Source organism: Vigna unguiculata, chromosome 4 (genome assembly GCF_004118075.2).
Source record: "Vigna unguiculata cultivar IT97K-499-35 chromosome 4, ASM411807v1, whole genome shotgun sequence".
Lineage (NCBI taxonomy): Eukaryota > Viridiplantae > Streptophyta > Magnoliopsida > Fabales > Fabaceae > Vigna > Vigna unguiculata.
Window position 1 is genome coordinate 3764556 of NC_040282.1, and position 25672 is coordinate 3790227.

At 36.6% G+C, this 25672-nt stretch overlaps 3 protein-coding genes across 7 annotated transcripts in view; all 3 read left to right on the forward strand.

Moving 5' to 3' along the window:
- Positions 1 to 383: 383 nt before the first annotated feature.
- LOC114181799 (TMV resistance protein N-like) lies at positions 384 to 4314 on the forward strand. Of its 2 annotated transcripts, none has more exons than XM_028068360.1 (5): positions 384 to 888; positions 1044 to 2151; positions 2304 to 2594; positions 2693 to 3481; positions 3558 to 4314. In XM_028068360.1, the coding sequence occupies exons 1-5, from the start codon at positions 419 to 421 to the stop codon at positions 4038 to 4040; spliced, it is 3141 nt and encodes a 1046-aa protein (XP_027924161.1). In that variant the 5' UTR covers positions 384 to 418; the 3' UTR covers positions 4041 to 4314. The 2 variants fall into 2 exon arrangements, with proteins under 2 accessions (XP_027924161.1, XP_027924162.1); XM_028068361.1 differs by having other exon boundaries at positions 3561 to 4314.
- Positions 4315 to 5304: 990 nt separating this feature from the next.
- LOC114181797 (TMV resistance protein N-like) overlaps positions 5305 to 25672 on the forward strand; it is a 54027-nt gene continuing 33659 nt past the window's right edge. For 2 of the 3 annotated variants that reach the window (XM_028068356.1, XM_028068357.1), the window contains exon 1: positions 5305 to 5839. In XM_028068356.1, the coding sequence (XP_027924157.1) occupies positions 5373 to 5839 (467 nt within the window). In that variant the 5' untranslated portion in view covers positions 5305 to 5372. The remainder of the gene's footprint in view (positions 5840 to 25672) is intronic. The other variant, XM_028068353.1, reaches the window with a different exon arrangement.
- LOC114181798 (TMV resistance protein N-like) lies at positions 13120 to 17115 on the forward strand. 2 transcript variants are annotated; one of them, XM_028068359.1, is made up of 5 exons: positions 13120 to 13619; positions 14058 to 15165; positions 15271 to 15558; positions 15658 to 16449; positions 16530 to 17115. In XM_028068359.1, exons 1-5 carry the CDS (start codon positions 13162 to 13164, stop codon positions 17091 to 17093), a joined length of 3210 nt encoding a protein of 1069 aa, XP_027924160.1. In that variant the 5' UTR covers positions 13120 to 13161; the 3' UTR covers positions 17094 to 17115. The 2 variants fall into 2 exon arrangements, with proteins under 2 accessions (XP_027924160.1, XP_027924159.1); XM_028068358.1 differs by having other exon boundaries at positions 16518 to 17114.

Below are 25672 nucleotides of genomic sequence, written 5' to 3' on the forward strand. Positions count from 1 at the left end.
CGTACACTTTTTCCAAACAAGTTGGCGAAGACGTTGGCACTTTGACACGGAATAAGATTGGAGAAAAATCATAATTAGCTTTTAAATTGACTGAAAATTAATCATAAATCATGAAAAAACAATGATAAATGCAGGAAATGTAGTTGTAAAAAATATCACTTAATGATTACATGATGGATTATTTATTTATTTTCTCATATGGGTCAGTTATCAGATTGCGATTCTGTATAAAATGAACGACAATGGTCAGCATTGACCAAAAGTAAAGCAAATTAGAAAGAGTGTATAATGTGCGACAGGGCCCACGCCGATTATGCTTTGGTACTCCACTCTACATTACACTTTATTCTTCTAATTTCATATTTATTCAAAGTTTGATTCCATTCACAGTCCCCAACACACTCGAAACTTTGTTCCAATGGCGCCTCCAAGGTCCCCTGCATTCAGATATGATGTGTTCCTCAGCTTTAGAGGGGAAGACACGCGTTATGGTTTTACTGGCAATCTCTACAAAGCTCTCTGTAACAGAGGAATTCACACTTTCATCGATGATGAGGAGCTTCAGAGCGGGGAGGAAATCACACCAGCACTTCAGAAATCAATTGAAGAGTCTAGGATTGCCATCGTTGTGCTCTCTCAAAACTATGCTTCTTCCTCCTTCTGCTTGGATGAACTTGTCACCATCCTTCACTGCCACACCCAAGGATTGTTGGTTATTCCGCTCTTCTATAAGGTCAAACCTTCTGATGTCAGACACCACAGAGGTAGTTATGGAGAAGCAGTGAGTAACCATCAGAAAAGGTTCAAAGATAAGAAGGAGAAGGTGCATAAATGGAAGATGGCTCTGCGTCATGTAGCTGACTTGTCTGGCTGTCATTTCAAAGAAGGGTACACCACCTTACTATAGTCTCTTTACAATTTTTGTTGGATTATGTTTTACTTCTCTACTTATTTAACGTTAAAGTTCTCGTTAACCTTGACAATACAACTTACAAGTAAGAAGCCTTTATTTGAGTTTCATTAAACCTTTTTGTCTGAAATAGTGATGGATACGAATACAAGTTTATTGGGAGTGTTGTGGACGAGGTCTGCCACAAGATTAATCCAACTCGTTTACATGTTACGGATTACCCTGTTGGACTAGGGCCACAAGTGCTTGAAGTGAGAAAGCTTTTAAATGTGGAATGTGGTGATGGATTCCACATGATAGGGATCCATGGAATGGGTGGTGTAGGAAAAACAACACTCGCTTTAGCACTTTATAATTTGATTGCGGTCTGTTTTGATGGTTCTTGTTTTCTTCAGAACGTGACAGAAAAATCAAACAAACATGGGCTGGAACACCTCCAAAGCATCCTTCTTTCAAAAATACTTGGTGATAAGGACATCAACATAGCAAGTGAACATGAAGGAATTTCAATGATACACCAAAGGTTGCAGAGAAAAAAGGTTCTCTTGATTCTTGACGATGTTGACAAGTGCGAACAGCTACAGAGACTGGTTGGAAGTCCTGATTGGTTTGGTCCCGGCAGCAGGGTCATCATCACAACTCGAGATACACATCTGCTTGCATCTCATCAGGTCAAAACAACATATGAGGTCAAGACATTGAATAAAGATGATGCTCTTCAGTTGCTTACATGGAAAGCTTTCAAAACGGAACATGTTAATCCAAGTTATGTGGAGGTCTTGAATGGTGTAGTAACTTATGCTTCTGGCCTTCCATTGGTTTTGGAAGTAATTGGTTCCAACCTGTTTGCAAAAGGTGTGGAACAGTGGAAATCTGCTATCAATCAATATAAAAGAATTCCAAACAAAAAAATCCTAGAGATAATGAAAGTAAGTTTCGATGCTTTGGAGGAAGAAGAGAAAAGTGTTTTTCTTGACATTGCTTGTTGCTTCAAAGGATATAAATTGACAGAGGTTGAGATTATGCTTCGAGCTCTTTATGATGACTGCATGAAACATCATATCGGGGTGTTGGTTGAAAAATCTCTCATAAAGGTTAGTCGGGGTGGAACAGTTGAATTGCACGACTTGATTAAGGACATGGGTAGACAAATTGACCAGAAAGAATCACCGAAAGAACCAGGGAAGCGCAAGAGATTATGGTTACCGAAAGATATAATCCAAGTTCTAAAATGCAACAAGGTGAGTGAGACTCTTGAATGGTTAGGTTTCTCTTCTTGATTCGCCTTTTTTGTCTATCATATTGTCATGTTGTACTCGTGTTTTTTTTCTTTAACTTTATATTGAAGTCTGACATATATATTATGGTTGATTTGTGTGTTGTGGAATAACAGGGAACAGGTGAGATTGAAATGGTATGTCTGGATCTCTCCCCATCTGACAGAGGAGAAGTGGTGGAATGGAATGGAATGGCCTTCCAGGACATGGAAAACCTCAAAATACTTATTATTAGAAATTGTAAATTTTCCAAAGGTCCCAAATATCTTCCAAATAAGTTGACAGTGCTGGAATGGTGGAGATATCCTTCACCTTGTTTACCATATGACTTTAATGCCAACAAACTTGTCATATGCAAACTACCTGACAGTTGCTTTACATCATTTGGATTCCATGGCTCATCAAAGGCAAATTTAAATATATTTTCCTGATATTGTTAATTGATAAATGCATTCAAATTTATTCATTGATTCATATTTCTTTTTCCTTATTATTTTTTCTGCAGAAGTTTGAGAATCTAACCGTCTTGAAATTTGACTACTGCAAACATTTAACACGGATACATGACATATCTGATCTGCCAAACTTGGAGAAACTTTCATTTAAATGGTGTGAAAGTTTAGTTTCAGTTCACAACTCTGTTGGTTTTCTGACTAAACTCAAAATACTAATTGCTGAAAGATGCGAGAAGCTACGAAGATTTCTGCCTCTCAACTTGACTTCTCTTGAAAGACTAGAACTTTCGTATTGTTCCAGTCTTGAGAATTTTCCAGAAATATTGGGAAACATGGGAAACATAAGGAAACTTAGTTTGCTTAAACTTCCCATCAAAGAATTACCAGATTCATTTCAAAATCTTACTGGACTGCAAGAGTTAGACTTGAACTGTGATTTTGTTCACTTAAGTGGCAATGTCTTGACGCCCGAACTGACTAGGCTCTACGTTCTTACTTGCAAGGAGTGGAAATGGTTAAAATCAAAAGAGGGTGAAGAAGATGTGGGCTCAACAGTATCTTCAAATGTACAATCATTTTGGGGTTCTTGCAACCTGGATGATGAATTTTTTTCGGCAGGTTTCACTCAGTTGGCTCAAGTAAGACAGTTATGGCTGGTTAACGGTAATGTCACATTCCTTCCTGAACGCATGAAAGAATTTCACCACCTGAATGCTCTTGATGTGAGTTACTGCGAGAATCTTCATGAAATTAGAGGGCTTCCACCAAACTTGAAAAGTTTCAGGGCAATAAAGTGCACATCATTGACTTCATTGGGTTCAAGCATGCTGTTAAATCAGGTTTTGTCTTGTTTTTAATGAATTTGATTTGATAATATATTGTTCATCTAATGAATTGTTGGTGAATTGTGATCAGCAGCAACTTCACGAGGTGGGAGGGACTGAGTTTATATTTCCAGGAGGAAGAATTCCAGAGTGGTTGGACAAACAAAGCAATGGACCTTCGATCTCTTTCTGGTTTCGTAATAAATTTCCCGCCAAAGTTCTTTGTCTTCTTATTGCACCTGTAATGTGCTCTTCCTTGTTTGTTAGACCCATGGTGTTCATCCATGGAAAAGTTACAAAATGTCTTTCTAATCCTATGAAAACAAAAGTGGAGATGTTGGAATCGGATTACACACATCTCTTTGATCTGCGGAGGTTTCTTTCCCATGGTGCTCTGATGGAAGTGGGTTTAGAAAATGAATGGAAGCATGTGGAGGTTACCTATGAGGGTGTGTTTGAGAGCTCAGTGATTAAAGCCATGGGAATCCATGTAGTGAAAGACAAAAACATCAACATGGAGGATATTCGATATGATGATCCTTACACCAACATAAAAGTAGAGAATCAAGAATGATAGAAAGTTCATCTAAACAAAAAGAAGAAACATGGTTTGTAGAGAGCACATTAATGGCAATCTTGGACTTTTCTTCACAAGTGCTGGTGTATTATCTCTCCACTCTTAAAGCCCTCAACAATAATGCTTTCTGATGCCAATTGTTAGTAACTTATTTTATTAACATATTACAAAGATTAGCAAGAGTGGTGATTTTGTACTCATATAAAAGGACTTTATATAGGACATGTATTGTATTCTTAATTTGTATAAAGCATAAAATGTGTTAGAACAATAAGAGAGCACACGAGAAAGAAGAGAAAAGTGAAAGAGAGAAATGAAATCTTGTTATTCACCGAACAAAATTACAAATAATGAGACTCAAGAGTTATTTGTAGAAGACTCACTAAAACAAATTCAAATAATAACTTGTAATTCATATGCCATTTGAATCACATTCTAGTATTTCATAAAAAAGAGTGGAAAAAGTTCCACACAAAGTTTACAAGCAATGACAAGAGGCTTTTATTCAATCTTACTTTAATTTGTCAAAGTTTGAAAAATGATTATATGTTAGCATGAACATCAGAACATGGACTCAAGCTTCAGTGCTCCTGCTATTTGTTTAACGTGTACTTGCCGTAGTCGAATTCAACATTTTTATTCAACAACTCTGTTTTCTCACCCACAAAGATGGAAATTGATTACAGAGACCGTCATGAATGGATTTTTAGTTTCATTAGTATTATATACCCATATTTATAGTCCAGATAAAATATTTTTTATTTTCTAAAATATTATTCGCTAGATTGAGTTTTAAATTGATAGAAAAGTAATTATAAACAGTGTCATAATAAATGTGTAATATTTTTATAGTATGTAAGTAAAAAGAAAAGAAAAATTAAGATTGAGAACAAAACTAAAAAACCAATAGTAAATAATAAATGTGACAAAAAAACAGTTATTATATATATAAGAGATAGTGCAAAAAAAATATTTTAAAACCATTATGAACAAATTTGGATTAAAGAAATTCAAATTAATAAAACAAATAAATTTAAACTGAACGGTTTGGATAGATAGAATTAACAGAGTGAAAATGAAGTAAAGCAACCAACTTAGTTAATTATGTGAGTTTATAGTATATTAATTATCTTTATAAGATGACCATAAGTTGAGCATTATTGTGTTGACTACTCTTTAACGTACAACAGGAACCAACGCTGATTGCTTTTTGCTACTTCACTCTACCTTACATTTTCCTCTTCTAATTTCATATTTATACCAAGTTTCATTTCATTCCACTTACAGTTCCAACACGCTCACACCATTATCACTCTAAATTTTGTTCCAATGGCGATTCAAAATTCCCCTGCATTCACATATGAAGTGTTCCTCAGCTTTAGAGGGGAAGACACGCGTCATGATTTCACCGGCAATCTCTACAAAGCTCTGTGTGACAGAGGAATTCACACTTTCATCGATGATGAGGATCTTCAGAGTGGAGAGGAAATCACACCAGCACTTGCGAAGGCAATTGAAGAGTCTAGGATTGCCATCGTTGTGCTCTCTCACAACTATGCTTCTTCCTCCTTCTGCTTGGATGAACTTGTAGTAATCCTTGACTGCAAGAATAAAGGACTACTTGTTATACCAGTATTTTATAAGGTGGATCCTTCAGACGTGAGACACCAGAAAGAGAGTTATGGAGAAGCATTGACAAAGCGTCAGAGAAGGTTTGAAGATGTGGAGAAGGTGCAGAAATGGAAGATGGCTCTGCGTCAAGTAGCTGATTTATCTGGCTATCATTTCAAAGACGGGTACACCACCTTACCAATCTTTTACTTCACAATTTTTCTTGGATTATGTTTTACTTCTCTTATGATTTAACGTTAAAATTCTTGGTAACCTTGACTATACAAATTTCAAGTATTAAGACATGGACAAAAGGCCTCAATATTTGCCAGGGACTTTTCTAAATACTTTAGGATTTGATTTTCTGTTTCCTTTGTCTTGTCAGATTCGATTTAATGATAAACCTTTTTGTGGGAACAGTTAGGTAGTGATAAAGTAAAAAGGACTGGTACTGGTATTTATTTTGTCTGTTTTATTTTGGTGTTACAGCTCTTTAACGTTTTCTGATTCCATGACAATTTTAGTTTCACTAAACCTTTTTGTTTGAAATAGTGATGGGTACGAATACAAGTTTATTGGGAGTGTTGTGGACCAGGTCTGCCAAAAGATTAATCCTGCTCGTTTACATGCGGATTACACTGTTGGACTAGGGCCACAAGTGCTTCGACTAAGGAAGCTTCTAAATGTTGAATCTGATGATGGATTCCACATGATAGGGATCCATGGGATGGGCGGTGTTGGAAAAACAACACTATAGCTTTAGCACTTTATAATTTGATTGCTGGCTGTTTCGATAGTTCTTGTTTTCTCGGAAACGTGCGAGAGAAATCAAACAAGGATGGGCTGGAACACCTCCAAAGCATTCTTCTCTCAAAAATACTTGGAGAGAAGGACATCAAGTTAGCAAGTAAGCACGAAGGAATTTCAATGATACAACGAAGGTTGCAGAAAAAGAAGGTTCTATTGATTCTTGATGATGTTGACAAGTGCGAGCAGTTACAGGCACTGGCTGGAAGCCCAGATTGGTTTGGTCCCAGCAGCAGGGTCGTCATCACAACTCGAGATACACAGCCGCTTGCATCTCATCATGTCAAAGAAACATGAGGTCAATCCATTGAACAAAGATGATGCTCTTCAGTTGCTTACATGGAAAGCTTTCAAAATGGAACAGGTTGATGCAAGTTACGTGGAGGTCTTGAATCATGCAGTAACTTATGCTTCTGGCCTTCCATTGGCTTTGGAGGTAATAGGTTCCAACTTGGCTGGAAAAAGTGTAGAAAAATGGAAATCTGCTATCAATCAATATAAAAGAATTCCTAACAATCAAATCATAGAGATACTTAAAGTAAGCTTTGAGGGTCTGGAGAGAGAAGAGAAGAGTGTTTTTCTTGACATAGCTTGTTGCTTCAAAGGATATGCATTAAGAGAGGTAGAAGATATTCTTGGAGCTATTTATGATGATTGTATGAAACATCATATCAGTGTGTTGGTTGACAAATCTCTCATAAAGATTGGTCTGAGGAGTACAGTTGAAATACACGACCTGATTGAGGAAATGGGTAGACAAATTGACCAGCAAGAATCACCTGAAGGGTCAGGAAAGCGCAGGAGAATAAAGTGTTGGGAATAGTCCAAGTGTGAGTCAAAGTCCCACATTGGATAGAAAAGACAAAGTTAAACACTATATAAGAATAAAGGCCCATAACAACATTGCCTTAAGGTTTTGGTGTAAAAGTGGTGTCTAAGGTCTTATATGTGTAAGACTAATGTCATATAACCATATAGAACCATAATCTCTCAATGACCATAACCATAACAATGACCATGACCATGACCATAACCTATATGAAATATAATATAACCTATCAGTGGTATCAGAGCCGATGGTTCGGAGTGACTGACCGCATAACCACCACCATAAACAAAAAGGGGTCACCGATGTGACTGACCGCATAACCATAACCAAAGGGGTCAAAAAGGGGTCATCGATGTGACTGACCGCATAACCATAACCAAAGGGGTCACTCATACCTGAAGGGAAATATACCATATGAAAAAGAAAAAAAAATAAGGGACTCACCCTTGAGGGGAGATGTTGGGAATAGTCCAAGTGTGAGTCAAAGTCCCACATTGGATAGAAAAGACAAAGAAAAAAAATAAGGGACTCACCCTTGAGGGGAGATGTTGGGAATAGTCCAAGTGTGAGTCAAAGTCCCACATTGGATAGAAAAGACAAAGTTAAACACTATATAAGAATAAAGGCCCATAACAACATTGCCTTAAGGTTTTGGTGTAAAAGTGGTGTCTAAGGTCTTATATGTGTAAGACTAATGTCATATAACCATATAGAACCATAATCTCTCAATGACCATAACCATAACAATGACCATGACCATGACCATAACCTATATGAAATATAATATAACCTATCATAAAGTTACCTAAAGATATAATTCAAGTTTTAAAGGAGAACACAGTAAGTGAGACTCATGGATAATTAGTTTTTTTGTCTAGATGAATTGCAATTTATCTGGATTTGTTACAAAAAACTAGTTGATATGTGTGCTTCTTTGCATTAACAGGGAACTAGCATGATTGAGATCATGTGTGTTGATATGTCGCTATACAAGGGAGTAGAAACACTGGATTGGAATGCCTTTGGAAATATGAAAAACCTTAAAGCACTTATTATTAGAAATTGCAAAATTTCTGGACCTCCCAATTGTTTTCCAAAAAGTTTGAGAGTACTGGAATGGCATGGATACCCTTCAAATTGTTTTCCATCGAATTTTGATCCGAACGAACTTCTGATATGCAAGTTACCTCACAGTGATTTTACGTCATTTAAATTCCCTGGCTCATCAAAGGCAAGTTTACGGAATATATTACTCATCTTGTAAATTTGTAGGTTTTTTTTATTGTTCTGAAATTTTTATTGTCTCATACAATTTCTTTGTTATATTATTTTGAAATCTGTTATGAAGTACAACTTTAGCGTAAATGTTTTTCTATGACTTGTAAATTTGTCTAATTTTCTGAAGTCATAGTGATACGACTTTTTATTGGGAAAATCGTACGAGTTTGGTATGACTTCCCTGTATGGGCAATTTGTTTAAAAGTTGTCTATTTTCGTATTTTAAAAAGGGAATTATCTCATTTGTGTAAAAAAGCCAAATTTGTAAATACACTTCCAATTTATTCATGTTCTTATTTCTTTTTTCCGTTCTTTGCTTTGCAGGAGTTCGAGAATCTAATCGAATTGAATTTTGACTACTGCAATCTTTTAACAGAGATACCTAATCATCATCTGCCCACATCTTAATCAACAGACTAAGCAGCAGGGAAGGAGGCGAAAGAAAGGCTTCGGCATCAGGAAAGGAATTCGATGATTCTGAAGCCTTGGCATAAGAAGAAGAAAGAAAGGGTAGGCTGAACAATCCGAGCATGCAACATCAGATAGGTAGGCCCACTCATCTTAATTAGGAAAAGCTTTCTTTTAAAGAGTGTGAGAGTTTAATTGCAGTTGACGACTCAGTTGGTTTTCTGACTAAACTTAAAATATTGAATGCTAAAGGATGTACCAAGGTTATGAGTTTTCCACCTCTCAACTTGCCCTCTCTTGAAGAACTGTAACTTTCATATTGTTCAAGTCTTGAGAACTTTCCAGAAATATTAGGAAAGATGGGAAACATAAGGGAACTTCCTTTGTATGAACTTGCCATAAAAGAGTTGCCAGTTTCATTTCAAAATCTTACTGGGCTCCGAGAATTAGACGTTCACTGTGATGTCCTTCAGTTAAATAGCAGTGTCTTGACGTCTGTATTGACTGATTTTAGCGTTTTTAGATGCAAGGAGTGGAAATGGATAAATTCAAAAGAGGGTGAAGAAGTGGGTTCAACGGTATCTTCAAATCTACGTTCGTTTACAATTGCGTTTTGCGACCTGAATGATGATATTTTTTCAGCAGGTTTCACGCAGTTGACCACAGTTACGTTTTTAAACCTATCGTGCACTGATATCACATTCCTTCCTGAGTGCATCAAAGAATTTCACCACCTGGTTGCTCTTTATGTGAGTTATTGCGAGTATCTACAGGAAATTAGAGGGATTCCACCAAACTTGAGAAAGTTCAGGGCGAAGGGCTGTACATCATTGACTTCCTCAAGTTCAAGCATGTTGTTAAATCAGGTTTTTCTTAATCAACGGCCTACTTCGAGGCTCTTATGATTATAGTTCTTTTTATTTGAAGAGAAAAGAGGGGATTGTGGAATTGGATCATGTATACCTCTTTGATCTACGACTGACACCTTCCCGTTATGATCTGATGGAAATGCCTTTAGAAGATGAAGAGTGGAAGCATGTAGATGTTACGTATGAAGGCTTTTATTAAATATTATTTTATTTGGTCAAAGATTGAAAAATGATTATACGCTTAGAGGTGTCAATTTGGCCCCTAACCCATGGGCCACTCTCGCCACTCTTCATAAAGCCCCATTTTAGGGGGCCCCCAAATAAGGGGGCCAAAAAAAACCCCAGCCCCCAAAGCCCCCTCTCTAGTGGGTTAGGGTTAGGGCTAAGGTGGGTCAGCCCCCAAATAATACTACATTAAGAAAGAGTCAAAGATCAAGTCAAGTGACCCAGACGGACTCGACGATCCGGACGGGCTCGATGACTCGGACGAGCCCAATGACAAGGATGGGCCCAACGACCAAGATGGGCCCGAATACCCGGACGGGCCCGACGAGCCAGATGGGACTGACCACCCAAACGGGCCCAACCACCCGGATAGGCCCAACTATCCTAATGGGCCTGAAGACCCGAACGGGCCCAATGATCCAGACAGGCCTAACGACTCAAACGAGCCCGACTACCCAGATGGCTCGGTGACCCGAACGAGCCTAATTAGGTCGTTGGGCCTGTCTAGATCATCGAGCCTAATCGCGTCGTTGGGCCTATCTAGATCATTGAGCTCGTCTGGGTCGTCGGTCTTGTCCGGGTCGTTGGGCCCGTTCTGGTCGTTGGGCCTGTTTGGATCATCGGGTGCGTCTGGGTTGTTGGGCTCATTTTGGTCATTTGGGTCGTCGGGCCCGTTCGGATCGGTGGGCCCGTCCACGTCATCGCGCCTGTCCAGGTTGTCGGGCCCATTCAGAACTTTAGGCTCATCTGGGTTCGCTTAGGTCGTTTGGCCTGTTCAGGTTGTCGGGTCCGTCCAGATCGTCAGGCCCGTCCGTGTCGTTGGGCCCATCCGGGCCGTTGAGCTCGTCCCAGCCGTCGGGCCAGTCCAGGTTGTCGGGCCCATTCAGGTCGTCGGGCTCATCTGGGTCGTCGGGTTCGTCCGGATTGTCAGGTTTGTTCAGGTCGTTGGGCCCGTCCTGGTCATCGGGCCCGTCCCGGTCGTAGGGTCCATACAGGTCGTCTGGCCCGTTTGGGTCGTTGGGCCTGTCTGGGTCATTGGGCATGTTCGGGACGTCGGGCCCGTTCGGGTCGTCAGGCCTGTTTGGGTCGTCTGACCCGTTCAGATTGTTGGGCCCGTCCTGGAGGTTGAGCTTGTCCGGGTTTTCGGGCCCATGTAGGTCGTATGGTCGGTCTAGGTCGTCGAGCCCATCCGGCGCGTCGGGCCCATCTGGCTCGTTTGGCCCGTCTAGGTTGTCGGGTCCATTCAGAACTTTAGGCTCATCTGGGTTCGCTTAGGTCGTTTGGCCTGTTCAGGTTGTCGGGTCCGTCCAGATCGTCAGGCCCGTCCGTGTCGTTGGGCCCATCCGGGCCGTTGAGCTCGTCCCAACCGTCGGGCCAGTCCAGGTTGTCGGGCCCATTCAGGTCGTCGGGCTCATCTGGGTCGTCGGGTTCGTCCGGGTCGTCGGGTTCGTCCGGATTGTCAGGTTTGTTCAGGTCGTTGGGCCCGTCCTGGTCATCGGGCCCGTCCCGGTCGTAGGGTCCATACAGGTCGTCTGGCCCGTTTGGGTCGTTGGGCCTGTCTGGGTCATTGGGCATGTTCGGGACGTCGGGCCCGTTCGGGTCGTCAGGCCCGTTTGGGTCGTCTGACCCGTTCAGATTGTTGGGCCCGTCCTGGAGGTTGAGCTTTTCCGGGTTTTCGGGCCCATGTAGGTCGTATGGCCGGTCTAGGTCGTCGAGCCCATCCGGCGCATCGGGCCCATCTGGCTCGTTTGGCCCGTCTAGGTTGTCGGGTCCGTCCGTATCGTCGGGCTCGTCCGGGTTGTCGGGTCTGTCCATGTCGGGTTTGTCCTGGTTGTCGAGCCCATCCGGGTCGTCTGGGTCGTCGGGCCCGTTCGAGTCATCGTTCTTGTCGAGGTCGTCGGGCAGGTCCGGGTCGTTCGACCTCTTCGGGTCGTCGTGTTTGTCCGGTTCTTTGGGCCTGTCCCATAAATAGTAGTAATATGTTTTAGAAAATAATATATTTTTCATGTGGAAGATGAAAGCCCATGGGTTGGCCCTAGCCCACAGGGCTTTTGTAGGATTTTTGGCCCTGTGAACTTCTTTGTTGGGGGCTTTTTTTCAATGTGGACTTTTTTGGCCCTAGCCCACATGGGTCAGGGCCAAACCCTATGGACTGGGCCAAATTGACACCTCTATATATGTCAGCATGAACACGGACTCAAGCTCCAGTGGTGATCCTGCTATCGTTTAACGTGTTGCAGTAGTAGAACTGGACATTTTTACTCCACGACTCTGTTTTATGACCAACAAAGATATTAAAGGTTAGTGAAATGAAATACCAATTGTTTTTCACATGTCATCACAATATTCTTTCGATCCTTTCCGATTAGTAAAAATTAAAATTAGGGGTGTTAGGTTGCATTCTTGCCAAATATTTCCAAATAATTGCTCAAACTAAAACTAAAGTGCCAACCAGGATGACCAAGGACATTATTAATCGGCAAACACTCCTCGTATCTCAAGCCATAAGTCTTAAGACATTATTTAGCAGGACCTTTTCTTCTTTTACCGATAGAACCTGTTAATTAAATATAAAATTAAGAAATAATATATATTTACATGTTCGTACTCTATTTATTTATTTTGTTTTGAAAAGGCATCCTGTGTTTACAATGTTGTTACGAAGAGGCCACAAAAGTGTTAGGAGGAGATATGAGGATAAATTTCCATTCAAAGATCTCAATTAAATAATAGTAGAAAGCAAGGTTTTTCTTCAGTTTAATATACAATGAATGCAGAAGGCGAAGACGTGTTCCACTTTGATAGAGAAAAATAAACATACGAAAGCTTCGTAGAAAACGCAATAATCTTCATCCGTGATAAGAAGGAGGGGAAAGAAAAGGAACATTTTATACATTTATTTATTTAGAAAACTATAATTTGTAAGCACTGACCAAAACTGAAGCAAATTAAAAAGAGAGGAAAAAAATATTTAACTATAGTTTGACACGCTTATAAGGTGCGACAGGTCCCACGCATGTTTCATATTTATTTCATAGTTTGATTCCACTCAGTATCAACGCTCAGCATTATCACTCTAAACTTTGTTCCAATGGCGACTCAAAGATTCGGATATGATGTGTTCCTAAGCTTCAGAGGGGAAGACACGCGTTATGGTTTCACCGGCAATCTCTACAAAGCTCTGTGTGACAGGGGAATTCATACTTTCATCGATGATGAGGAACTTCAGCGTGGAGATGAAATCACAGCAGCACTTATGAAAGCAATTGAAGAGTCTAGGATTGCCATCGTTTTGCTCTCTCAAAACTATGCTTCTTCCTCCTTCTGCTTGGATGAGCTTGCAACCATCCTTCACTGCCACACCAAAGGATTGTTGGTTATACCGCTCTTTTATAAGGTCAACCCTTCTGATGTCAGACATCATAGAGGTAGTTATGGAGAAGCATTGACTAAGCATCAGAGAATGTTTAAAGATAAGAAGAAGTTGCAGAAATGGAAGATGGCTCTGCGTCAAGTAGCTGACTTGTCTGGCTATCATATCAAAGACGGGTAAATCACCATACAAATCTTTTTACTTCATAACTTTTCTTGGATTAAGCTTTACTTCTCTAATGATTAAACGTTAAATTCCTGTTGACCTTTACCATACAACTTATTTTCTGTTTACTCTATCCTGTCAGATTCAATTTAACGACAAACCTTTTAGTTGAAAAAGTTAGTTGAATGGTTAGTAGTTAGGTGAAAATGGGTGGTGATATTTAGTTTGTGCAGATTTACATATTTCTCGTGTGTAGTAATCAGAGAGAAACATTTGGTAACACAACCAAGAAAATTGAAGTTTACTGCTTTTCTCCCTTCACCTGTTGTGCAACTTCAGAATAACCTTGGTCTCTGTGTTTTCTTTCTCTTTATTTGGTTTTAAAACTCATTACAATTTTCTGATATTATAACAATTTTAGCTTCACTAAAGCTTTTTGTTTGAAATAGTGATGGATACGAATACAAGTTTATTGGGAGTGTTGTGGACGAGGTCTGCCACAAGATTAATCCAACTCGTTTACATGTTGCGGATTACCCTGTTGGACTAGGGCCACAAGTGCTTGAAGTGAGAAAGCTTTTAAATGTGGAATGTGGTGATGGATTCCACATGATAGGGGTCCATGGAATGGGTGGTGTAGGAAAAACAACACTCGCTTTAGCAGTTTATAATTTGATTGCTGACTGTTTTGATGGTTCTTGTTTTATTCAAAACGTGAGAGAGAAATCAAACAAACATGGGCTGGAACACCTCCAAAGCATCCTTCTTTCAAAAATACTTGGTGATAAGGACATCAACATAGCAAGTGAACATGAAGGAATTTCAATGATACAACAAAGGTTGCAGCGAAAAAAGGTTCTCTTGATTCTTGATAATGTTGACAAGTGCGAGCAGCTACAGACACTGGCTGGAAGCCCTGATTGGTTTGGTCCCGGCAGCAGGGTCATCATCACAACTCGAGATACACATCTGCTTGCATCTCATCAGGTCAAAACAACATATGAGGTCAAGACATTGAATAAAGATGATGCTCTTCAGTTACTTAAATGGAAAGCTTTCAAAACGAAACATGTTGATCCTCGTTACGTGGAGGTCTTAAATGATGTGGAAATTTATGCTTCTGGCCTTCCATTGGCTTTGGAAGTAATTGGTTCCAACCTGTTTGCAAAAACTGTGGAACAGTGGAAATCTGCTATCAATCAATATAAAAGAATTCCTAACAGTCAAATCCTTGATAAACTTAAAGTAAGCTTCGATGCTTTGGAGGAAGAGGAGAAGTGTGTTTTTCTTGACATTGCTTGTTGCTTCAAAGGATATGAACTGACAGAGGTTGAGGTTATGCTTCGTGCTCTCTACGATGACTGCATGAAACATCATATTAGTGTGCTGCTTGAAAAATCTCTCATAAAGATTGGTTGGTTTAATACAATTGAAATGCACGAATTAATTGAGGACATGGGAAGACAAATTGACCAGAAACAATCATCGAAAGAGCCAGGAAAGCGCAGGAGATTATGGTTATCTAAAGATATAACTGATGTTTTAAAGGACAACACAGTAAGGGAGACTCATAAATGATTAGTTTTGTTTCTCAAATTGATATATTTTTCTTTTTAATTATATCTCTATCGTAGTTATGTAAGTTCCTCTTTGCATTAACAGGGAACTAGCAGGATTGAGATGCTATGTTTTGATATCTCCATGTCTGAGAAAGAAGAAACACTAGATTGGAATGGAAACGCCTTTGGAAATATGAAAAACCTTAAAATACTTGTTATTAGAAATGGGAAAGTTTCCGGAGGTCCCAATTGTTTTCCAGAAAGTTTGAGAGTACTGGAATGGCATGAATACCCTTCAAATTGTTTACCATCTAACTTTGATCCGACAAAACTTGTGACATGCAAGTTACCTAACAGTCATTTTACGTCATTTGGATTTGGCTCATCAAAGGTAGGTTTAAAGAATATATTCCTTATCTTGAAAATTTGTAAATACAGTTTTAATTTATTCATATTGTTCTTATTCCTTTTCCCATTGTTTTCTTTGCAGAAGTTAGAGAATCTAACCGAATTGAATTTTGACAACTGCCAACTTTTAACACGGATGCCTGACGTATCAGATCTCCCAAATTTGGAGAAACTTTCCTTTGAGCGGTGTAAGAGTTTAATTGCAGTTGAGGAGTCAATTGGTTTTCTAAATAAACTTAAAATATTGAAAGCTCAACGTTGCACGAAGCTTAGGAGGTTTCCACCTCTGAACTTGCCCTCTCTTGAAAAACTTGAACTTTCAGATTGTTCAAGTCTTGAGAATTTTCCAGAAATATTAGGAGAGATGGGAAATATTGGGGAACTTAGTTTGTCTAAACTTGCCATAAAAGAGTTAACAGTTTCATTTCAAAATCTTACTGGGCTCCGAGAATTAGACGTGAAATGTGATTTTCTTCAGTTAAGTCACATTGCCTTGACGCCTTCATTGTGTGATTTGAACGTTGGTAAATGCAAGGAGTGGAAATGGGTAAAATCAAAAGATGGAGAAGAAGAAATGGGCTCAACGGTATTTTCAGATCTACGTTACTTTCAGCTTAACTCCTGCAACCTGAACGATGATTTTTTTCGAGCAGGTTTCACGCAGTTGACCACAGTGATTTCCTTAAACCTATCGGAAACTGATATCACATTCATTCCTGAGTGCATCAAAGAATTTCACTGCCTGTATGATCTTAATGTGAATAGATGCACGCGTCTACAGGAAATTAGAGGGGTTCCACCAAACCTGCATACTTTCTGGGCGATAGAGTGTACATCATTGACTTCCTCGGGTTCAAGCATGTTGTTGAATCAGGTTTTACCTTGTTTTTAATGAATTTGATTTTATAATATATAGTTCGTTTAATGAATTGTGACTAACAGGAACTTAACCAGCTTCGACGGACTACTTTTATGTATCGAGGAGGAAGTATTCCAAGGTGGTTTGATAAAGAAAGCAGAGGACCTTCAATTTCTTTCTGGTTTCGTAATGAATTCCCTCCCAAAGTTCTTTGTCTTCTTATTGCACCTGTACTTGATGATATCACTTTAAACTTGGTTATACCCGTGGTGTTAATCAACGGCAAAGATCTAGAATATACTTCTTTGAGCCGTCGGAAGAGACGAGTGAGGATGGTGGAATTGGATCATATACACCTCTTTGATCTACATGACTTTCAGTTCCTTGAAGATCTGAGGAAAATGGCTTCAGAAAAGGAGTGGAAGCATGTGGAGATTACATACCAAGGTTTGTTTGATACCTCACTCATCAAATCAATGGGAATCCATATAGTCAAATCGGAAAGAAGAGGCATAAAGGACATTCGATATGATGATCCTTACACCACCACAAAAGTGTCCCCATTCAACTTCTTTATAACTTTTCTTCCTTTCTTTTCTCGCTTTTTGTTTGCCCTCATTTTATTTATTAGTATCATGGCCTACCCAATCCAATTATGACACTTTTATTTGGGTTTATATTGTATATATGTTTGAAATCAATTAACATTGTTGATCCATTTGGATTTTGTAAATCTTTAATCACTTTGTGTTTTCAATCTCTCAGGTTTTAGCCTTTTTCTTATGGTAGAACTGACATCATGCATTTATTAATGTGATTACAGTAGTGAGTTTGTTTTTGTTTTGAAAAAGCTTATGCGCTGATGTGGTGTGGAATAAGATAATGATACTTCGTGAGATAATCAAGTCCTGAAATGTAACTGTTTTATCATGAATGGTTAGCTACTTCTTTCAGAGTCATCTTCCAATTCTCCATGTTATGTTCCTCAAGAAGCCTTTTCTGTAGTCTGGCCAATGCTTCTCCATAACTTCCTTGCTGATGTCTGACATGACAAGGAGGCACCTTGTAAAAGAAAGGCAACATCAAGAATGACTGCAAGTTCATCTAAACAGGCTTTAAGTACTTTAGTTCTGGTGTTATTACCTTTCCACTCTGAATGCCCTCATCATCAATGAATACGTGGATTCCACTCTCATGAAGATCTTTGTGGAGATAGCCAGTAAAACCTTGGCGTGTGTCTGAGAGAAGTTTATTCCAACAAACTAACGTATGATTTGGAAATGAATAGGGATTATTTATTTATTGAGAGAAGTTTCATCCCCGTAAATTGAGTAATGTGTGAGATATCTGACCCAATTCTGAACTAACAAAAGGAAACTTCTCCTATTAAATAATATATATGATCCAATTCAATTCAAAATTTTGATTCTACAAAAGGAAAAAATGATAATGTGTCAATCAAAGAGAATTTTGAACGTTCAAAAAATAAATCAGAATCCAAAAATTATCTCTCACATATTTTTTTCTCAACTTTCGTTCCTCTTTCCTGCCAACGTCTTTTTTTTTTTTTTCTTCTCACTTTTCTCTCTCTCTCTCTCTCTTCTTCTCACGTCTTTCTCACTCACACACACCCTAAACTCTTCAGCTTCTTCTCTATCTTCCTATTTTCTTTGTTTTTTTCATGCGCATACAACACCTCTTCATCTTCAGACTTCTCTTTTTCGATTATTTGTCTAACTTTTTTAGATCTGTAGTTATTTTTTTGGTATCTCTGTTTTCGTCATTCTTTTCAGATGAATGAAATGAGAAGATCTGAAAATATTGTTTTTTTACCCAGATCTGAAGATGTTGTATCTCTGTTTTCGTTTGTGTTTTCACCTTTCTCAAGCAAACAACTCATATTCTTCTTATATGTTCTCATATCTAACCTTTTTTTTATTACGTTGATGGTATTTTTTCTTTTTTTTTTACATGTCTAATATAGGTCACTGCGACATATGGTTTTTTACCCAGATTTCGTTTTTATTTTCAGCTTTTTGAAGCAAACAACTCATATTCTTCTTATATTTATTTTGATCTAACTATTTTTTGCATTGATGGTATTTTTCTTTTGTTGACAGACTTCAAATGAAGAGTTCAAACACATGCGAGAGTCTTTTTCGCTGTACAACTTAACTGGTATGTAATTTTTTGGTTTGGAGTGATGTTTTGCTCTCAGATCTACTTTGTATTTGTTTTATTTTTGGTTTGGAGTGATGTTTTGTTCTCAGAATCATGAGCACTGTCAAGAACACCAAAAAGGTAAAAACTTTTCTACTATTTTTCGTTCTTCTACCATATTTATCTTCTTTTCTTTGTCATATTTATCTGTTCGATGGATGTATTGCTCTCCGATCTACTTTTCTTTGTATATGTTTTGCTCTCAGATTCATAACCATTAAGAACATTTGAAAAGATTTTTTCTTATGTCTTTGATGGATGAACTTTTTTGGCAGATAGATTAAATGTGTCAAGAACACAATAAAGGTTAAAGGTTGAAACTTTTGTTCTTCTCGCAGATCTTTTCTTCTTCTCTCATATCTGATAATTTTTTTATGTTTATTTTTTCTCTGAAGAATGAATATTTTCTAATAACACAATAAAGACCAAAGTTTTTTATTCTTCTTACTAATCTTTTCTTCTCCAAATCTGAATATTTTTTATGTTCTTTTTTCTTTAATGAATGAATGTCTTCTATTAGATGGATGAACTGTTGGAGGAACACAATAAAGGTAGAAGCTTTTGTTCTTCTCGCCAATCTTTTCTTCTTCTTCTTCCATATCTGAATACTTTTTTTGTGTTTTTTCTCTCTAATGAATATATGCTTTCTCGCAGATGGATCTGTTTCAAGAACACAATAAAGGTATAAGTTTTTGTTCTTCTCACGAATCTTCTCTTCTTCTCCCAGATCTAAATACTCTTTTGAAGTTTTTTTTTTTTCTCTGATGGATGATTTCTTTCTTTCAAATGGATGAAATGTTTGAATAACACAATAAAGGTACAAGCTTTTCTTCTTCTTGCGAATTTTTTTTTTCTTCTCCTAGATCTGAATACTTCTCCTAGATCTCAAACACATTCATATTTTTTTTTAATGATTTTCACTTTCGATTCTTTATTTTTGAGTTTTTAGTTCTCTTTGACTGAAGTTTTTGTTCTACCACAATGAAGGTTATCTTTTTTTCTTTTCTTCATTTTCTACATTAGAATTTGTTTTTTCCAAAGGTTCCATTTCAAATGTTTAAATTTAATTTATTTTTTTATTATGCATTCCATTTTAATAACTCTAACGTTATTATTTATATTTATGGTTGGAATAGTCATGATCAACACATTTATAATTTTGTCTTTATATTTGAATTAAAATTAATTTATTTTTGTTTATTTATTTAACCATAATTTTTGCTATTTAATAAGTTGTGTAAGTGCAGGATAAGCAATAAATGTGAACCATCATGGTGTACAATTGTGGCTGTTAGAATAACCATCATTATCGTATTCTCTTTATATAAACTACGAATGTTGAACTGTATTTATATCTCTCAATCTATTCACATTCTATGAGTAGCAATCTTCTCCCACTTCATTATCCATCTATAAGTAATAATCTTTTCCGTCTTCTCTTACTATTCTTCTTCATTACCAATCTATTGTTATGGTTAAATATTAGTTAAAATTAACGTTTTTTTATCACTTTTTCTATGTTGTATACTGTCATAAAAGTCGTAAATTATGAATAAATTTATCAACACTTATATGTATCCATTGTAATCAAAGTAATGCCAAGAAATAAATATTTAAATTTAATTAACTTAATCAAATATTACAAATGAATAAGCAAAATAAATAATTACTAAAAATAAAGTTTGGATGAGAAATATTTATAACAAAATAAATACTTAAGAAGAAGTAAAGTTTGGAGATACGTTTATTATGATGTATTCATATTTGTCAATAACGTTTTGTGGTCAATAAAGTTTACAAAGTTTGAACTTGAGGAACGATAATTGCTGATTTTTGAAAGTGATAAAGACAAAATCAACAAAGATATTCTAATTATTTATCCGTTTGATTAATTTTTTCTATTTCATTTATTTTTCATCGCAAGTTTTATATTCTTATTTAAAAGACCTTTTATGTTTACAATGTTTCATGTTTTCTATTTTATATTTTAAAATAATATTGTTTTGAATTCTAATTTTAACCATTATTAACTATTTTATATTACTTACTTTAAATACATTTATTTACCAAAATAAAAATTAAGACTTTTATTTTTTGTTTTACCTAGCTTACTGAAGAAGTTTTTTATACTTTTCAAAACTTAATTTTCCTCCTCCAAGAATTAAAAGATATTGAGAAGAATAAAAACAACTTTTCAGTTTCTCCCAACACTACTTCCAAGGTAAACTTTTGAGAAGAATAAAAACAACTTTTCAGTTTCTCCCAACATTACTTCCAAGGTAAACTTTTGTATCTTCCAACGCGTTTTTATCATTAATTTGCATTAATTATTAAGAAACAAACAACTTTTCGTGTGTCTCACTGCAATGTTATATTTGAATTTATTGTATTATAATTTTAAATGAAAAATGTTTTAAAAGATCTACCTACCTTTTTGAAAAAAATTTATACTGGTTTCAAAAATCTTCTCACCTTCACATAAAGTAAAAGTCATTTTGAATTATCAAATGTCTAATGATATCTGATGTAATATGTAATACATAATATTGCAAAGCTAACAATATTGTTTTTGTTATGAATTAATGGTCGTCCATTGATTTATACAATCACTCATATGATTGATAATCATATTATTCATTACTCTTTATGATGTAATATTTTGTATTTACTATTTGATTTTATATCCTTTCTGGGTTACCATATTGTACCTATAAATAGGACTCGTCCTATCAGTAATGAGACACACATAAAAACAGAAGTTGCTCCCTACTCTCTCATTCTCTATTCTTCCTCTCCTTTGTCTCTCTTATTACCTTTATTTTATAACACGTTATCAGCACGAGGGTTATCCAACTGAGCGTGAAGGCATATTTTTTTTTCTCCCTAAGAACAACGCTCTATATTCCTTAACCGAGGTTCTTTCTAATCTTTTTCTCATTCACAAACTTTATCTCATTTTCTTTTTTTTTGTGTAATGATAATTGTTTGATTTATTTTTCTCTGTCATATTATTATTATTATTATTATTTGATTTTAATAATTTCATACATGAAATTTGATTATATTAATATTTTATGTGCTAGTTTTAAACACGCGAAACGTTGCAAAATTCTCTGTCATAATATTTTTATTATGACGATGATTATTATTAATATTATTATTTTGATGATGATGATTATTATTAATATTATTATTTTATGTGTTAGTTTTAAACACGCGAAACGTTGCAAAATTTGGATTTGTGACCCTTGATATTGTAAGGAAGAATTCCTTATATTGGATTTTAAATGTTGAAATATATTTAGATGCAATGGATATTGGGATACCATTAAATAAAGAAATAAAGCAACTAATTTGCTCATAACAAAAATATTGTGAAAAGAGACTTCACAAATATTGTGAATTTATTTCATGCCTATGCATGGCTGGCTGGACAAAGCAATAAAGCTTTTGATGAAAAATCATGAGATCCGCCTAATCTGCTCCATTCCCAGAAGTGAATGGAGCAATCAATATTATGAATTGATTTCATGCCTTCTTGTGGCTGAACAAAATAATGAGCTCTTGATGAAAAATCATGAGGCCCGACCAACTGGTTCTGCTCCATTCCCAGAAGTGAATGCAGCAACATCTGATCCATATAATCATGGACGAGGTCAAGACCATAATAATAATCGTGGTCGTAATTTTGGCCGTGGTCGTAGCCATGGTCGTGGTCGTGGTCGTGCTATTAATCATGGTCGTGGACATGGTTATAAAGGAAATTTTCAAAGAGAAACTTCATCAACAGAAGTGGAACAAGAATGCGAAAAAGGAAAAAGAAAGGGGTGAAAATAATGGCAAAAAGGCTGAAAATATATGTTACCGTTGTGGTAGTAAAGGTCATTGGACCCGTGCCTGTTATACACCAAAGCATCTTGTTGAACTCTACCAAGAATCACTTAAAAAGAAGAATGTAGAAACACACTTTGCTTATGAAGATGGTGATTCTGATTATGGTCATATGGATACTACTCATCTTGATATTGGTGATTTCTTTTCTAAACCCGATGGAAGCATTGATCACCTTATTGGTGATGGGAGTGTTAGAAAATAGTTTTATTTTATGATTAATTTTTAAGACAATGTTTTATATTTAATTCATGTTGCTTTTATATGTACAAGTTTTTATGTTTTTATGAATAAAATCCTCTATTTTATTTTTTTTTTCTTTCTCTCCTCTTACAAAGTAATCTCTAATATTGATATTTATGTTTATATGAAGAATGAATATTGGCATTAACACCAATGATGAGGATCTGTGCCTTGCTGATAGTGCAACAACTCATACAATTCTCAAGAGTAATAAATTTTTCTCTACTTTGGTAATGCGAGAAGTCAATGTTAGTACTATTTCTGGTACTACAAATATAATTGAAGGCTCTGGAAGAGCTACAGTACTTCTGCCAAGAGGTACAAGATTGCATATTAAAAATGCATTTTATTCTCCTAAGTCCAATAGAAACTTATTAAGTTTCAAGGATATTCGTCTAAATGGATATCATATTGAGACAAATAATGAAGGAGATGTTGAATATCTTTATATCACTCAAATTGAGTCAAATAAAAAATGTGTATTGGAGAAATTATCAGCCTTCTCTTATGGCTTGTACTACACATATATTAATGCGATTGAGACGCATGTTATTGTAAGCCAGAAGCTTACAAATAAGAATGAATTTCTTGTTTGGCATGATCGGTTGGGTCATCCTGGATATATCATGATGCGAAAAATAGCTGAAAACTCATGTGGACATCCACTTAAAAGTCAAAAGCTTCTTCAGTCCAATGATTTCTCATGTACTGCATGTTCGCAGGGAAAATTGATAATAAGACCATCACCAGAAAAAATTAGAAATGAGTCAATCTCATTTTTAGAACGAATACAAGGTGATATTTGTGGTCCAATACACCCACCATGTGGATCATTTAGATATTTCATGGTATTAATTGATGCGTCCACTAGATGGTCACATATTTGTTTACTATCAACTCGAAATCAAGCATTTGCTAAGTTATTAGCACAATTGATCAAGTTAAGAGCCCACTTCCCAGATTTTCCAATTAAGAAAATTTGTCTTGATAATGCTGGTGAATTTACATCTCATGCTTTTAATGAGTATTGTATGTCAATTGGAATTGAAGTTGAACATCCAGTAGCACATGTTCATACTCAAAATGGACTTGCAGAATCATTGATAAAACGTCTAAAATTGATTGCACGACCTTTACTTATGAAAGCTAATCTTCCAATGACTACTTGGGGATATGCAATTCTGCATGCTGCAGTATTGATTCGCATCAGACCAACAAGTTATCACAAATACTCTCCTTTACAGTTGGTTTTTGGTCAACAACCAAATATTTCTCATTTAAGAATTTTTGGGTGTGCTGTATATGTCCCAATTTCCCCACCAAAAAGGACTATGATGGGTCCTCAAAGACGTTTGGGAATATATGTTGGATATGATTCTCCATCGATAATAAAATATCTTGAACCATCAACAGGTGACTTATTTACAGCTCGATTTGCTGATAGTCATTTTGATGAATCAATTTTTCCAACGTTAGGGGGAGAAAGAAAGAAACTGGAAAAAGATATTGGTTGGAATGAATTATCATTATCTCATCTTGATCCTCGTACAAAAGAGTGTGAACTAGAAGTTCAACGGATAATTCATTTACAAAAATTGGCTAACCAATTACCAGATGCTTTTACTGACACAAAAAGGGTAACTAAGTCGCATATACCCGCTGCTAATACTCCAATCAGAATTGATATTCCTGTTGGACAATCTAATATAGCAAATGAATCTCAAACACGCCTAAAGCGTGGTAGGCCTTTGGGTTCCAAAGATAAAAATCCTCGTGTGAGAAAAAGGGAAAAAAGGCAAGATGGCCTAATCGAGGGGGTAAAAGTCCCAAAAGATTCTTTTGACATAATCAATGATTCGGTTCCAGAAGAACCTCAGGTACCTGAAATTGTTGAAAATGATGAGATCTCAATAAATTATGTCATGAATCATAAAATATGGAATCGAAATAAAGTCAATATTGACGAGGTTTTTGCATATAATGTAGCAAAGGATGTCATAAGTGACAATGATGATCAAGAACCAATGACAATTGAAGATTGTCGGCAAAGAAATGATTGGCCAAAATGGAAAGATGCAATCCAAGCAGAATTAGATTCGCTTGCTAAACGAAAGGTTTTTGGACCTGTAGTTCGCACACCTGAGGGTGTAAAACCTATTGGGTACAGATGGGTTTTTGTACAAAAACGAAATGAGAATGGTGAAATTGTTAGATACAAAGCACGGTTAGTTGCTCAAGGTTTTTCACAAAGACCTGGTATTGATTTTGAGGAGACATATTCTCCAGTATTGGATGCAACAACATTTAGATATTTAATTAGCCTTGTTGCACAAGAAGGTTTGAATTTGCACCTCATGGATGTTGTTACAGCCTATTTGTATGGCTCTTTGGAAAATGATATTTATATGAAACTCCCTGAAGGATTTAATGTGCCCAACAAAGCAAATTCTAAAAAGGATTATTCAATAAAATTGAATAAGTCCCTTTATGGATTGAAACAATCAGGACGTATGTGGTATAACCGTCTAAGTGAGTACTTATTAAAGGAATGGTATAAAAATGACCCTATTTGTCCTTGTATTTATATGAAAAGATCCGAGAATGAATTTGCCATAATTGCTGTTTATGTAGATGACATAAACATAGTTGGAACTCCTAATGAGCTCACAAAGGCAATTGATTGTTTAAAGAAAGAATTTGAGATGAAGGATCTTGGAAGGACAAAGTTTTGTTTGGGATTACAAATTGAGTATTTAAACAAAGGTGTTCTTGTACATCAAGAAGCTTATATAACGAAAGTGCTTAAAAAGTTCTATATGGACAAATCACATTCACTATGCACTCCAATGGTGGTGAGGTCATTAGATGTTGATAAAGACCCTTT